General features: G+C 46.3%; 1 protein-coding gene across 5 annotated transcripts in view; it reads right to left on the bottom strand.

The window, feature by feature from the left end:
- Positions 1 to 12,456, bottom strand: part of dennd1b (DENN/MADD domain containing 1B) — a 94,333-nt gene that overhangs the window by 35,975 nt on the left and 45,902 nt on the right. For all 5 annotated transcript variants that reach the window (XM_040184892.2, XM_040184890.2, XM_078108205.1 and 2 more), the window contains 5 exons: positions 12,178 to 12,231; positions 11,622 to 11,732; positions 4,630 to 4,730; positions 2,674 to 2,719; positions 1,057 to 1,158 (listed from right to left, as the gene is read on the bottom strand). In XM_040184892.2, coding sequence (XP_040040826.2) covers positions 1,057 to 1,158; positions 2,674 to 2,719; positions 4,630 to 4,730; positions 11,622 to 11,732; positions 12,178 to 12,231 — 414 coding nt within the window. The remainder of the gene's footprint in view (positions 1 to 1,056; positions 1,159 to 2,673; positions 2,720 to 4,629; positions 4,731 to 11,621; positions 11,733 to 12,177; positions 12,232 to 12,456) is intronic.

Genomic DNA, 12,456 nt, shown 5'->3' with positions numbered 1-12,456 from the left:
GAAGCGTCCAGGCTGGTGGTAAGTACCGCGAGAGGGAGAGACAAGAAGGCAGACAGGTGTCATGAAACTCGAGCAGCCAGGCGGGCAGGCAGGCGGGCAGGCAGGCAAACACTGTGAAATGTAGGGAAAGAGTGCATCATTGCAGGTTGTAAGGAGGCTTTAATACACATTCTAGCAGTTGTTCTAGCTGGGCCAAATCAGGAGAAGCACACAAGTGTGGGAGTGTGACAGGGTCTGGAGTCCGTTGGGCAGCGGATTGAATTATATATTAAGGGGCAGGACAGGAGTCCGGTAGGCAGCGGAACCTGAGAGTGTGCACGGTTAGGCGTGCGGATAAAAGCGAGTCCATAAGAACGGCTAAACAAATAAATTCCCTAGACAAAGACGGGAAAGAGAACCAAGCGTGTTGTTCTCTGCGTCCGCGTGCGTGTTTTACGAGGGAATGTGCGTAAGTGGCCCACACATCGCGGTGATGCTTCCTGACCGGCGCCGGTGCTCCGTTAATTAAAGCGACGACGCACTGGCAGGTGGCTTCACTGCCCACACGGGTAATTGGCCCTGTTCTTCCCACCGTCTTCCCCGAGTGAAAATCACCCATCTCTGCCTTTTCTTTTCTCTCCTCTGCCTCGTCCCCTCCTCCTTTCTCTCGCTCTCAGAAACGTGCCAGTGGGCAGGCAGAGACGCAAGACTTTGTGAAATAATGATTAGAATGGATGGAGATGAAGGGAAGGGAGTTGCACATTTTCCCACAAGCCTCTGATGGTCGGGGAATGCTGTTTGCCTTCAAGCGTCAAACAACGCAACGGGAGTTTACTTTAGACAGCCACAATCTGAGGAGCCAGTGCTGCAGTCATTAATGATGCGGGGAGGGGACAGAGCGGTACTTTGACAAGTTTCTGCATTCGTGTGCGTTTCTCTGTTTGTGTGTGCACACGGGCGCAGGTCTCGATGTGAAAGAGGGAAAGTGAACCTTCTGTGTGTCATGCGTAATGAGACAATAAAGGTTGAGAGAAACCCGAAGGTGTGCCTGTGTGTGTGTGTGTGTGTGTGTCTCACCACGTCACCGGGCAGGTTGTGCAGGTCATCAAAGGGGCTCTCCAGGGTGTTTGTGTCCACATTCAGAATAACCACGTCCTCCAGCGATCCACTGCGTACTCTCTGAGGGAGGAAACGTCCAGTGTTATCAGCAACAGAGCACAAGCTGCCACAGTACCTGAAACAACTGTAGCCTTCTCACAATGTAGAGAGATTTATAGTTAGTTATATTATTGACAATTGGATTCATTATTTTGCGTTTCTACATAATGGAATTTAAGCATTATTTATCTACAATCAAACATCTTGTAGCAATTTATTGAGCTTACATTTAGTTTATGTATGTTTTTACGTATTGCAAATAAGAAAGAACCTGAGAATACAGTTTGGTCGATCCATCAATTGGTGAAATAAAGTTAACATTTGTGCAGGGTGGCCCAGGTGTGTATTCTGTACCGGAGCCCCAGGAAGGAAAACGCACAGCGGTCACATTTAAAACCACACTGGTTCACAATTAACGATGAAATATAACGTGGAGGGAAAAAATATATTAGGACATCTTTATTGTAACACACACACACACACGCGCGCTAACAAAATAAAGAACGGCACTGGGGGGAGACATTTGGATCGCGCCAACATTTTCCACAGCACCAAAACCTCATGCATCGACAACAACACAGTGATGCTGTGCCGTGCTGCGTGCATTCTGATGGCGACAAATTCAGCTATTATTTCAGTGTGGCGCAGGATGCAGGCAGGTGTGTGTGGGGGGGGGGGGGGGGAGGGGGGGGGCAGCATAGTGTGTGAATTTCTAGATTGTCACTTTTGTGACAGCCTGTGCAGTGGAGGCTCACATGCTGATCTGGACTAATTATGTAGTGGCGGAGAGGGGGTCTGTCACGGATGCAGAGTGTGATAAATACTGCCACTGCTGCAACTGTCAGACAAATATCACACACACACACACACAAATATATGTGCATTACAACATATGAATTTGCACAATTTACACACGCACACACGAGCACTGACACACAAGTTGAAATGTGAACGTGCTTGCAACATGCATTCACACACCACAGCAACGCTGGTAAAGGTTTGCTGCCCCCCCACACACACACCCCTCTTCCCCTTCCCAGCCAACACACAGGGTTTAACAATGAAGTAGAAAAGCTCTTTGTTCAGACTGTTTTCCTGCTCTTCTCTCTCTGTCTTTTGTACTTCTGATTAGGAATGCACACAAGCAAGACAGCGAGCTAGAAGAGGAAAAAACATTTTTACTTTTTTACTTAATGTGTTGCAGATGACAAAAAATTACCATAAAGAAATATTTTATACTGAAATTAAGGGCACAATTCACCAAACAAGGTGCCGCATTGTATAACTGACCATCATGGTGTGCAGAGAGAAAAAAAGGAATCGACTCCAGACATTTACAGCATGATTCTTAATTATTTGGTTGTTCTTTTTAAGAAAATCCACAGAAATTAATAGTGTATCTGATGCAAAATATAGAAATAAATATATAATTTAATATTGTATATACAGTGCAGAGTTAAAAAAAAAAAATCATCAACTTGCAACAGCGTGGATACAAAAGCACAGTATAATGATGTTTATCCGTATATAACGTACCTCAAGCAGACTAAGATGAACACCCACAAAGTATGGCATGGGGGCACTGTGGATAGAGAGGAAAGCAAAGCTGTGAGCAATACCAATATCAGATGGGTACATGCAGGGAAAATGACTTGATGCTACTCTACAGCAAATTTCACACACCATCTGAAAAGTAAAAACCTAATATGGAAGATATTCTTTGACGAACAGATTGTTCTATCTACAGAAATGTACTAAATATTTTGAAATCTGATGAATATCATGAAGATAAATTGGCATAAATCAAAACGTATTCATAGGAAGATGTATTGATTTTGTTTTTATTCTCATATAATTATAAGACGAATGTTGTCGGGGGTTACCAATCCAAATATTTGACTTGACTAAAATATAATGAATATAATGATATAGTGATTATTAAAACTTGTTATACACTTAAATAATTCATTTTAAAATGTAATAAATCAATAGATCAATAAAACAAACATTATTGAATAAACAAGCCACATCAGAAAGCGACAGTTGTGCACTGGATGCATTGAAACTAACCAAGATTACTTAATTGTAGGATAGAAAGAACAATATATGTATATCCATCTATATATTGTCCAACTGTTGTTCTTCAACTCAATCATATTATATGTAGGCTACAGCCACGGACTTCAAAATAATTTGATCGAGAACCAACATGTGTCTCAAATTGGGAAACAATTAGATTAGGTGTGTGTGTCTGTGTGTGTGTGTCTTGCAAGACACTCACATTTGCATAGTTTATTAATTCAAATAAATAAACAATCAAAGTAACCGGGACAAATTAAAAAATACGTTTCTTCTTAATTCTGAGTGATTATTTGGGATTTTTTTGTAATTGACTTGAAAAGTAATATTATTCAGGAATGTTTTCCTGAACAGTGACCTAGTAATGTGAACAAAAGCTCATATTACTAGGTCACTACTACTACTATGACTAGGTCACTCTTTTATAATAAAAAGAAAACAATCTCAACGGTAAAAATCAACTTATTTTTACATGGGTTAGGGTTAAACTTGGAACTCTTTCTTAAAATATCAAATGTTTTTCATTTAACCTTAAAAAAGGTTTTTCATGCTTATTATCCTGTCATTCTAAAGTTTATAGTGATGTTTATCTCCAGACTGAATGTTAGAGAACACTTCCCATTCGCCAAGATGAATAAAATCAGCAAAACAGTCAAACAATAGAAACCATTTCAGGGACGAGGTTTACCGAGGAGGCCATAATCGGATAGCTTTGTGTCAGTGTGTAGTCCTGGCCACAATGATTCAGAAGCCACACGCATGTAATCAACTTAAAGCAACAGCAAAACAAATAGCAGGCCTGTAGGTCTGAACTTTAGCCGCTGTCTTCTCTGTTTCATGAATGTACTGGCTTTCAACATTTACACACACACACACACACACACACACACAAAGCATCTAATATAATGCCGTTATCTAATCAGTGCACGGAGGCAACCCCCTGTGATTAAATAAGATAATGATGAGTCTTCACAGAGTGTTGAAAATCACATTTTACTGTCAGTGATGAACAGCTTTTTGAAGCTAACGTTCCTCTTATGGTGAAAGAACTGTCGGCACTGATTCAACACAAAAAACAGCTCTTTTTACAAAAGCAGACATTCCCACTCAGCTTTCTTCTTTACATGTGCATATCTGATTCGAGTCGAATGGGTAATAACGAACCCCTGAGAGGCTTAAGACGATGCGAGTTTGGCCCCAGCGCCGGCGTGAAATATGGAGCGCGGGGATCCGGGTCGTTCGTTATGCAGAAGGCCCACGCAGGAGAACACGACAGGAGACAGCCGGGCGTGTCCGCACTCCGACGCCGGGGTTTTAGTAGCGATCCCGGTGCAGGGACAGCACACGTGGCGTGATGCGTGATTGGGTGTCTATATTGTCCGGTGTGTGTGTCTCGCAGGTGGTCAGCCTTACCAGCAGTAGTCCAGAAGATGCGGGGGCAGTACAGGGATGAAGATGTGCTGCCAGTACATCGGAAAGAGCAGAGCAGCTGCACCGTGGACGCATGCAGTTAACTACAGAGAGGGAGAGAAACGAGAGGACAAACTCAACACAACTCACCAGGGCGTAACTAAAACTAAACTAAACTAAAAGGAAAAGCAAAGCTGTCTGTTTTACTGGTGATTTCAATTATTTTTCACTGTCAAGAATGATCCCAGAACAGAACAGAATTGCAATACTTAAAAGACAAACAAATCAGAGCAAAACAACAATGTACAATTGCTTTCTTTTGAATACATTTCTTTAACTTATTCAATCAATTCTACACAGCTAAAGTCCATCAAAACACTTTGAGAGCTGCCGTTCGATTTCTATCTGAACAATGTCCTGTTATTTAAGAATATAGAGGTCTGATTAAAGTTGCAGCAGTGATGATTCTTTGTGTAGCTGCACGGACATAAAATAAGTTTGATTTCACCGAGCTTAGCTTTTAATCTTGCTCACAGACAAAAGCGCTGTAAAAGAAAAAAACGTGGTGCACTTCAAATGCTATTGTGATGATCCCGACCCGCGGGCTATTGTTGGAGGAAGAGAGGGAAAGACTGAAAGCTGAAGATCAACCAGTTGATAGGAGTCTAGGAGAGACAGATTGATGAGGAGGTGAGAGGGAGAGTACTAGAAACACACAGACAACCGGAGAACCGAGAACCAAAGACCCCCCCCCATATTGATTCATTTGTGGGGGGTCATCACTGCAATAATATTGCTCCTCTTTGCACACGGCATTGAGAAACATTTAATGAAATAATAATTCGAAGCACAGATTTGCACACTGTTTGGCACACAGAAGTGAGAGCAAGCACAAGCCCAGTGTTCTTAATTAACAGCTTTCAATTGAATGTCAATGTGAGGATTGTGCTGCGGCCAGCACAAAACAACAAAAGGAGCCCAAAACAATGCTGACAGCAACCATAACAATTCAACTTACACCAACTAGTAGGACACCAAATTACAGAGAAAAAAAAGCCCTTTTTTAACCAAATAATGAGACGCAATCACGAAGATGGCATTTCTTTTCAAAGAAGCTCTCCGCATTGTCAAACAAACACTACACACAAAATTAAAGTCATTGTCTCCCATTGTCTTGAAACCAGAAGCCCCGTCTTGACATCCCATCTCATGAAACCGCTTTAGTAATGACCTGCAACCCACCCACACGCACACACCGAGACACACAGACACGGCGGGAGAAAGAGGCGTTAGCTCATCCCCAGATTAAAATAACATGATTAAATATGGAAAGAGAACAGAGGTCTGAGGGGCTCCTGCGGGACTTCATTAGGGCAAATTGCCAAAGAATGAAACATGAGTTAGCCAAGAGAGACTGCGGGCTAGGCCAATACCGCCGGGACCCCGGAGCAGCAGCCGCCGTTATACTGCTGCAGCTTCACAGTCAATGTGTGAAGCGGACACACGCTATCACACATACACACACGCACGCACGCACGCACAACTACCAGGAGACCCCCATGCTCAATCGCACATACACAGTGTCACAAGTGACCGGGCAAAACTCGGCAACTGAAACCTCATTGCAGCGAGAGGAAGATAGAGAGTGCCCCACCCTGCGGATGACCCCCCCCCCCCCCACCCCCCCACGAATACCAACACCGGACATCTGAAAGGCCTGCAGCAAAACGTGCGTGTGTGTGTGTGTGTGTCGGTGTGCCACCCTCCCTGAATGTTTGCTTTAACTGCATTCATTTTTCATATCGGCTGGGAAAAAAAAGCAATGATCTTTTTCTTTATTGTCTCTGTGCTTTCCCCTCGTACACCCGGTCCCACAATAGTTAGGACTTAATCAACATTTAATTGGTGTCTTGCTCTGTGTATCTGCATATGCATATTCTCGCTGCATGCCGCCTTCAAATGAAACAACAATGCCACGCTCCTGTCAGGATTAATTCCCTGGCAAACGTTTTTTTTTTCTCTCTTTCTTTTTTGTTGCTAATTCTGAAAATAAATCAATGCTATGAATATTAATGTCTGAAAGTGAGGCACTTGGTGGAAGAGCTACTAACGCAACCATCACACGCTTCTCCCTTTCCCAAAGTGAGGATGGTAAGGGGCCATTAAATCGTGATGAAGAGAGGTCAGCCATCCGGCTGTGGATATACATACACACACTGAGCTGAGCGCCAACAGGCGAGCGTATTCCTCCTCTGGGAGTGCGAGACAAGCCCCAGTCATTCACTGGTACCAGGAGGTAATGGCACAGAACACCTCGCTAACCAACTCCAATTATCTCCACCAGGCCTCAAGGTGAGCCCCCCAACTGGCATGATTTACTCTCAGGTTGAAAGGGAAAACAGGAGTCTCTCTCCCTCTCTCGCTCTCTTCTTCTCAGGCTGGGTGGCTGGCTTGGGGGAGTTGGCCGAGAGAAAGGGAGAGAGGGAGGGATGTGGGAGGGGGGGTTACTGATAATAAGATAATGATTTATGAAGTAAAAATCTAGATTTCGGTTTTCTTTTAATTGCTATCTCCAAAGCAATGGAGGTGGCAGTGTGCCCGAGATAAGGCGTTTGGAGGGAACTCAAGAGGAATAGTTCACATATTTACTTCTCTAATTCAGCTTAACACAAAGCCCCGTGTCCTTGTTCAGGTTTAATAACTAACAAGGCAAAAAGTAAAAGCTAAACTGGAAAAAATATAAATCCTACTTTCCTTTTCTTCATTTAGAGAGGGGGGGACTTCACATGAGAGTGGGTCATGAGAGGCTAAGGCTGATAAAATATTTGCCAGGCTGATAAATAATAGATGAGTGGAGCCAAATGGCTTACACGCTCCACAAAAGACCTGGGTGCTTAATATTCCATTCAATGGAGAATCACAGATACAGTCCCCAAGAACAAATACAGGATTAGGTGCTGGGTCCAGTCCTCAGGGACCAGGGCTCTGCCCTGTAATGAGGGGCTGCCTGCCTCTTACACTCTATGTGTGTGTGTGTGCATGGGTGTGTTTCCCCCTTCCTCTGAGAGAAGCCAACCGATTATACAGCGACAGCCTGCTTCAAAAAGCAGTCAAGGTCTTTGGTTCTGCCCGGAGAGCTTTTCTTAGTGCGCTGTAGCCAGAGACAGAAAGCGTCCACACCAACACTGGTTTTCCAAGATCCCTTCAACAGGACCAAACGAAGGACGGACAGAGAGAGAGATGGAGAAGATGACCAGAAAGTGGGATGGGAAGAAAGAGAGAAGTGAAGAGATAAAAAATGTGCATTGCAGCTTTGAAGTAGGAAGCAATAAACCTAAGCGGAGTCAATTGCTGGAGTTTGATGCAACATAGCAATAGTACACAGGTGGAACATTTGAATGTCTTTGCACACTGTTGATTGCACTTATTATGAAATTAGAATCAACATAATCAGTTTATAGTAACAGGACATCAAACCACTTGTAGAACGTCACAAACAGACACATCGGACCTTATTTTTTGGATGATTTAATAGTACGTTTGTCTGCAGCGTTCACGTCGCTGTTTATCTACAATTTGTTGTAATACTTTCCAGCTGTGAGCAACTCAGCAACTCTGAGCCGCAGCCTGTCAGAGACCTTCCGCCCTCTTTATCCGAGCAACTGGACACGTTGGAGTTAAACAGAGAAAGCGCTACCACGGCGGCCTAAATACACGCCTTTAGCATTTTTCTTTCATATTAAAAGAATGTGTTGTGAAAATTCTATTGGGCCGAGGACGTAAGAACCCTCCCTTCCCCGGCTTGGATACTCTTAGATGAGGGGATCTTTTGGCACAGGTTAAATTACAGGGAGAGAGAGAGCGCACTGTGAGACAAATAGCTGCTGCTGCAGGCAATGTAATTCAATTTGACAGGAGGAATGGTATCAGCAGAGTCGCTCTTGACCTCTTCACACCAGCCTCAAACACTCATTTCCCCTCCACTAGCCTTTCCTTCCCGCACTGTCCCTACGCACTCCCCAAATTCAATCCCATTCTTCATTTCTTATTCTGTGTTCCTCCTCTCATCCTGCTGCCTTCTGTCCATCGCTGCCGCTGCCTGCTTCCTCCTGTTGGTTCAACACAGTGTTACCCTTCCTCCCCCTCTCCCTCCCTCCCTCCCTCCCCTCCTCTGCACAGACTAAGTCGCCAATTACGCCGGCTTTGCTTCTCCCTCTGTTGACAAACGCCGGTGTCAGGCCCGGCTCAGCGCAGGTGTGCCGCAAACAAGTAGGTGGCACAGGGAGCGGCGGAGAGGGCGCGCGGGATGACACGGGTAACGGCTGACGCGGGGCCTCCCACACATGCACACGCAGTCCCAGACCCAGACTCGCCGAGAAGACGCAGGACATACGGGCAAACACCTGCGCGTGCTGAAGACACACAAACAGATGCATGCAGAGGAGACGGCGAACCACCCACAGCGGGCGCATGCACGTGCCGGGGCGGCGTGAGTCAGACACGTGGCACTGGCGCCGAGGCGAGTCTGTTGAGAGGGGGATGTGCCGATGTCCCGCGGACGCCGCACAACACAGAGACACCCGGGAAGAGGGAGGCGAAGTCAGCGGGAAAGAGAGGTGTAGCCCGGGTAAGTGAGACAGACGGACAGAAAAAAAAAATAATAACGTCAGTGCGGGAGAATAAGCTATAGATGGGAGGGAAAGTAAAGAGACTGAGGAATGGAAGGAGAGGAGAAGGGGAACAGAGGGGAAGGCAGGAAACAGAGAGACAGCTGGCACTCTGGGGCCCGGTGGATGGATGGCTCCTTGTTAGCATAGGCCTGACAGGCTGATGAGAGGGCTGCTGTCAGCCGGTGCTGGGGCCGGGTCTGTGTGAGTCTGGGCGGAAGGCAGGGCAGAGGCTGGGCTCGGGATGCGGGAGGTGCGGGGGCGGTGGAGGGGCCTCGGCAGATGAAAGACACGGAGGGTGGTGGGGGCGACGGCGGTGGGGGCCCTCCCAACTGACTAGTTAGAGGAAGGGCCGATGCAGCCCTATTATACGGCCCTATGACAAGGCTGCACGCTCGGCTGGCTCCCGCCCCCTGCGCCACCGCCGACCAGCCTTTTAAAAAAAACGTGGTACCATTCACCTCCGGTCACGAAACAGCAATAAGTCAACTGACGCATTGTTGTAAGATCATGATTTATTCCTTTGCTGTTGGCTGCTCGCGAGACGCGCCGGCCATGTACCAGCCGACTGACACAGCGGGTTCACCGGGGGCTTCAACACAGCCAGCACCTAGAGCAGGCGGAATAAATGCAGTATATCTGTGTGTGTGTGTGTGTGTGTGTGTCTCTTTCTCTCTCGCTTTCCCCTTTCTCTTTGCTTGGCTGAGAGGCTGGACAGGCGGAGGTGGTGAAAAGCAGCTGGATGGTACTAACGATGTTACTAACAATATCTTCTCTCAAAACGTCCTCTATATGTGGCAGGCACAGTATCGCAATATTACCCGTCCATCCGTTGACTGCTAACAATCACTTTAACCAACATTTTGACAGACATTTTGACGTTAATTATATATATTTTTCATCCTAAGACATGGGATCATAAGACAGTGGTGCGGGTAATGAGCAGCGATTTATGCACTTAAGTATGTACACATTTAGATAGCTGGCCTACAAAATCATTGGAGCCATTTCCACCTGAACTAGGAGGTCATTCTACCCAACAGTACCAAAATAACGCATCACAGGAGCCGTAATAACATCAGGCCTTCTGGAAATCCCTGTGGAGATGTGAAATACCTCTGTAATGCAGAGCCTGACATATATCGCTACTAAACCAAAACTCCCCTCCCTGAGGAAGATGGATGGATAGACAGATGAGGGGATGAGGGATTGCAGAGGATAAAAAGGTTTACAGAGGTAAAGGTCTGACGTGGAACCTCTTAAAAAATCCTGTTGTCATAAATTTGTTTTAAGAAAAAGAAAAAGGCCGAGATTAGTCTCAGAGCAGCAGACAACTATAAATCAAGACAAATATCGCCTCCCCCCCCCTCCCCCTCTTCCTGCTTAAAAGAAAAACACGTTCACCCTTGAGTCTGATAATTTACATGGCGTAACCCTGGTGTCACAGCACCGCGTGGCGCCCAGATCCGAGGGGGACACAGGTGATATTCCCTGAGGGCCGGGTCATTTTTACAGCTCTTTCGGAGTACGGCGCCTACGGGAGACCTCGGGTACGGTTCCCTCCAGCGCCCATCAACACGCGCCGGCCCCTCCGGCTGCTCGGGGCCCTGCGGCCTGGCGGAGAGACCACGGCGGGACCGGCTACGCATCAGATACACGCAGGACTTGGATGACGTCACTTCCCTCCCCCATCTCGTCTGTCATAAACATTTGGCTCTGCCTCATCAGCCGCATAGATAACGGTGGGGAGGGTGGAGGGAGGGTGGAGGGGGGAGGGCGTTGGAATGAGGAACAGAGGGAGGAAGAGGGGAAGAAAAGACATTTCCTCCCTCATGCAGACAGAGAGAAGTGACTTTAAATTATGTGAGAGAGTTAAGACGTGTAATAACGGATAATTTAAGGCTTCTGGGCCATTAATATGTTGCAGCTTTAAAACAAACAGGCAGATATAATCCAGCTTTAGTGTGGATTTCACAGCTTGTCAGAGCCTTGTGATGGTGCGGCTGTCTGAGCGCGGGACGCCCTTGTGAAGGAGGGGCGGGAGACGGGCGGACAGATCCGTAGTGCAGGCATGTAGGATAAATATTTGCATCGTACTAATTAGGGTTTGATATCTGGATGGATTATTGATGAGGAGAATCATGTTCAATCTAGGGAACGGTAAACTGTAGCATTACACGAGACGAGATGAAAACACAAAGCGTAACATTTTGTGAACTCGGTTGGAACGTTTAGGGAACTTTCCCGTTTCAGCGGTTGCAGCGTTTGCCTTGTGACCTTGTGCCTGTCAGGGCAGCTGAGAGGAAGACTTGGAAGCGGTGGACTCACAGTGCTGAGCTTGCTTGAGGTAATGATGATGCGCCGCTCATGCAGCATGCTGGCGTAGAGCTGGAGCATGTTGTTGACATCCACAGCCACAAAGTACTCTGTCAGGTTCCTCTGGAGGGAGACAGGAACAGAGGGAGATGCAGGTTCATAACAAACTGTTCTTGTTTACAGTGTCAAAGCCACAGGCGGGGAGCGTGCCATGCGGTACTGGCTGTAGAGGACGGGGGCTTCAATCTCTGCATTCTTTCTATTTATTTTTAACGTATGTGAAATACAGATTTTCATGGCGTCGATCAATGTTGCTTGAATTTGGCTGATTTCAGCGTTTAGTAAACATGTGTTCAATTTGAATCCTCTGAGAGCCACGACAAATCCCCGAACCTCCACATTAAAAGTGCGAGCACCGCTGGAGACCAAACAGAAACAAAAAGATGACGCAATCATTTCAAAAGGTGACAAGTGCATTTGATTAAAGTGGATTAGAGGCAGAGATGTTTCCGGGGAGAAAACGCATCTCTCTCTAACTCCTTTCTTTTCTTTTCCCACGAATACTTACGCTCTCTGGGATGGTTGGCAGTCCATTGATATCCGGGGCGATGAAGTAGGAGTGCTGGGGGGAAAAAAAACAAAAAAACACACACAAACATGCAGGAGACAGAAGAGAGAAGGTCACCAGTGAAGCATACCACTCACACGGAGAAGAATGAGGGAAAAAGGGAGGGGGGGGGGGGGGCGGTCGTTCACTTTGTTCTATGATTTATGGCTCGTCTTCAGCTCTGGTCTATATGAATTGCTGAGCTGGTGTCTGAACTGCGGCGATGCCTTCATCAGGCCC

This window comes from Gasterosteus aculeatus, chromosome 8, assembly GCF_964276395.1.
Source record: "Gasterosteus aculeatus chromosome 8, fGasAcu3.hap1.1, whole genome shotgun sequence".
NCBI lineage: Eukaryota > Metazoa > Chordata > Actinopteri > Perciformes > Gasterosteidae > Gasterosteus > Gasterosteus aculeatus.
The sequence above is the reverse complement of the archived record's forward strand: the minus strand, read 5'-3'. Positions and strand labels throughout refer to the sequence as shown.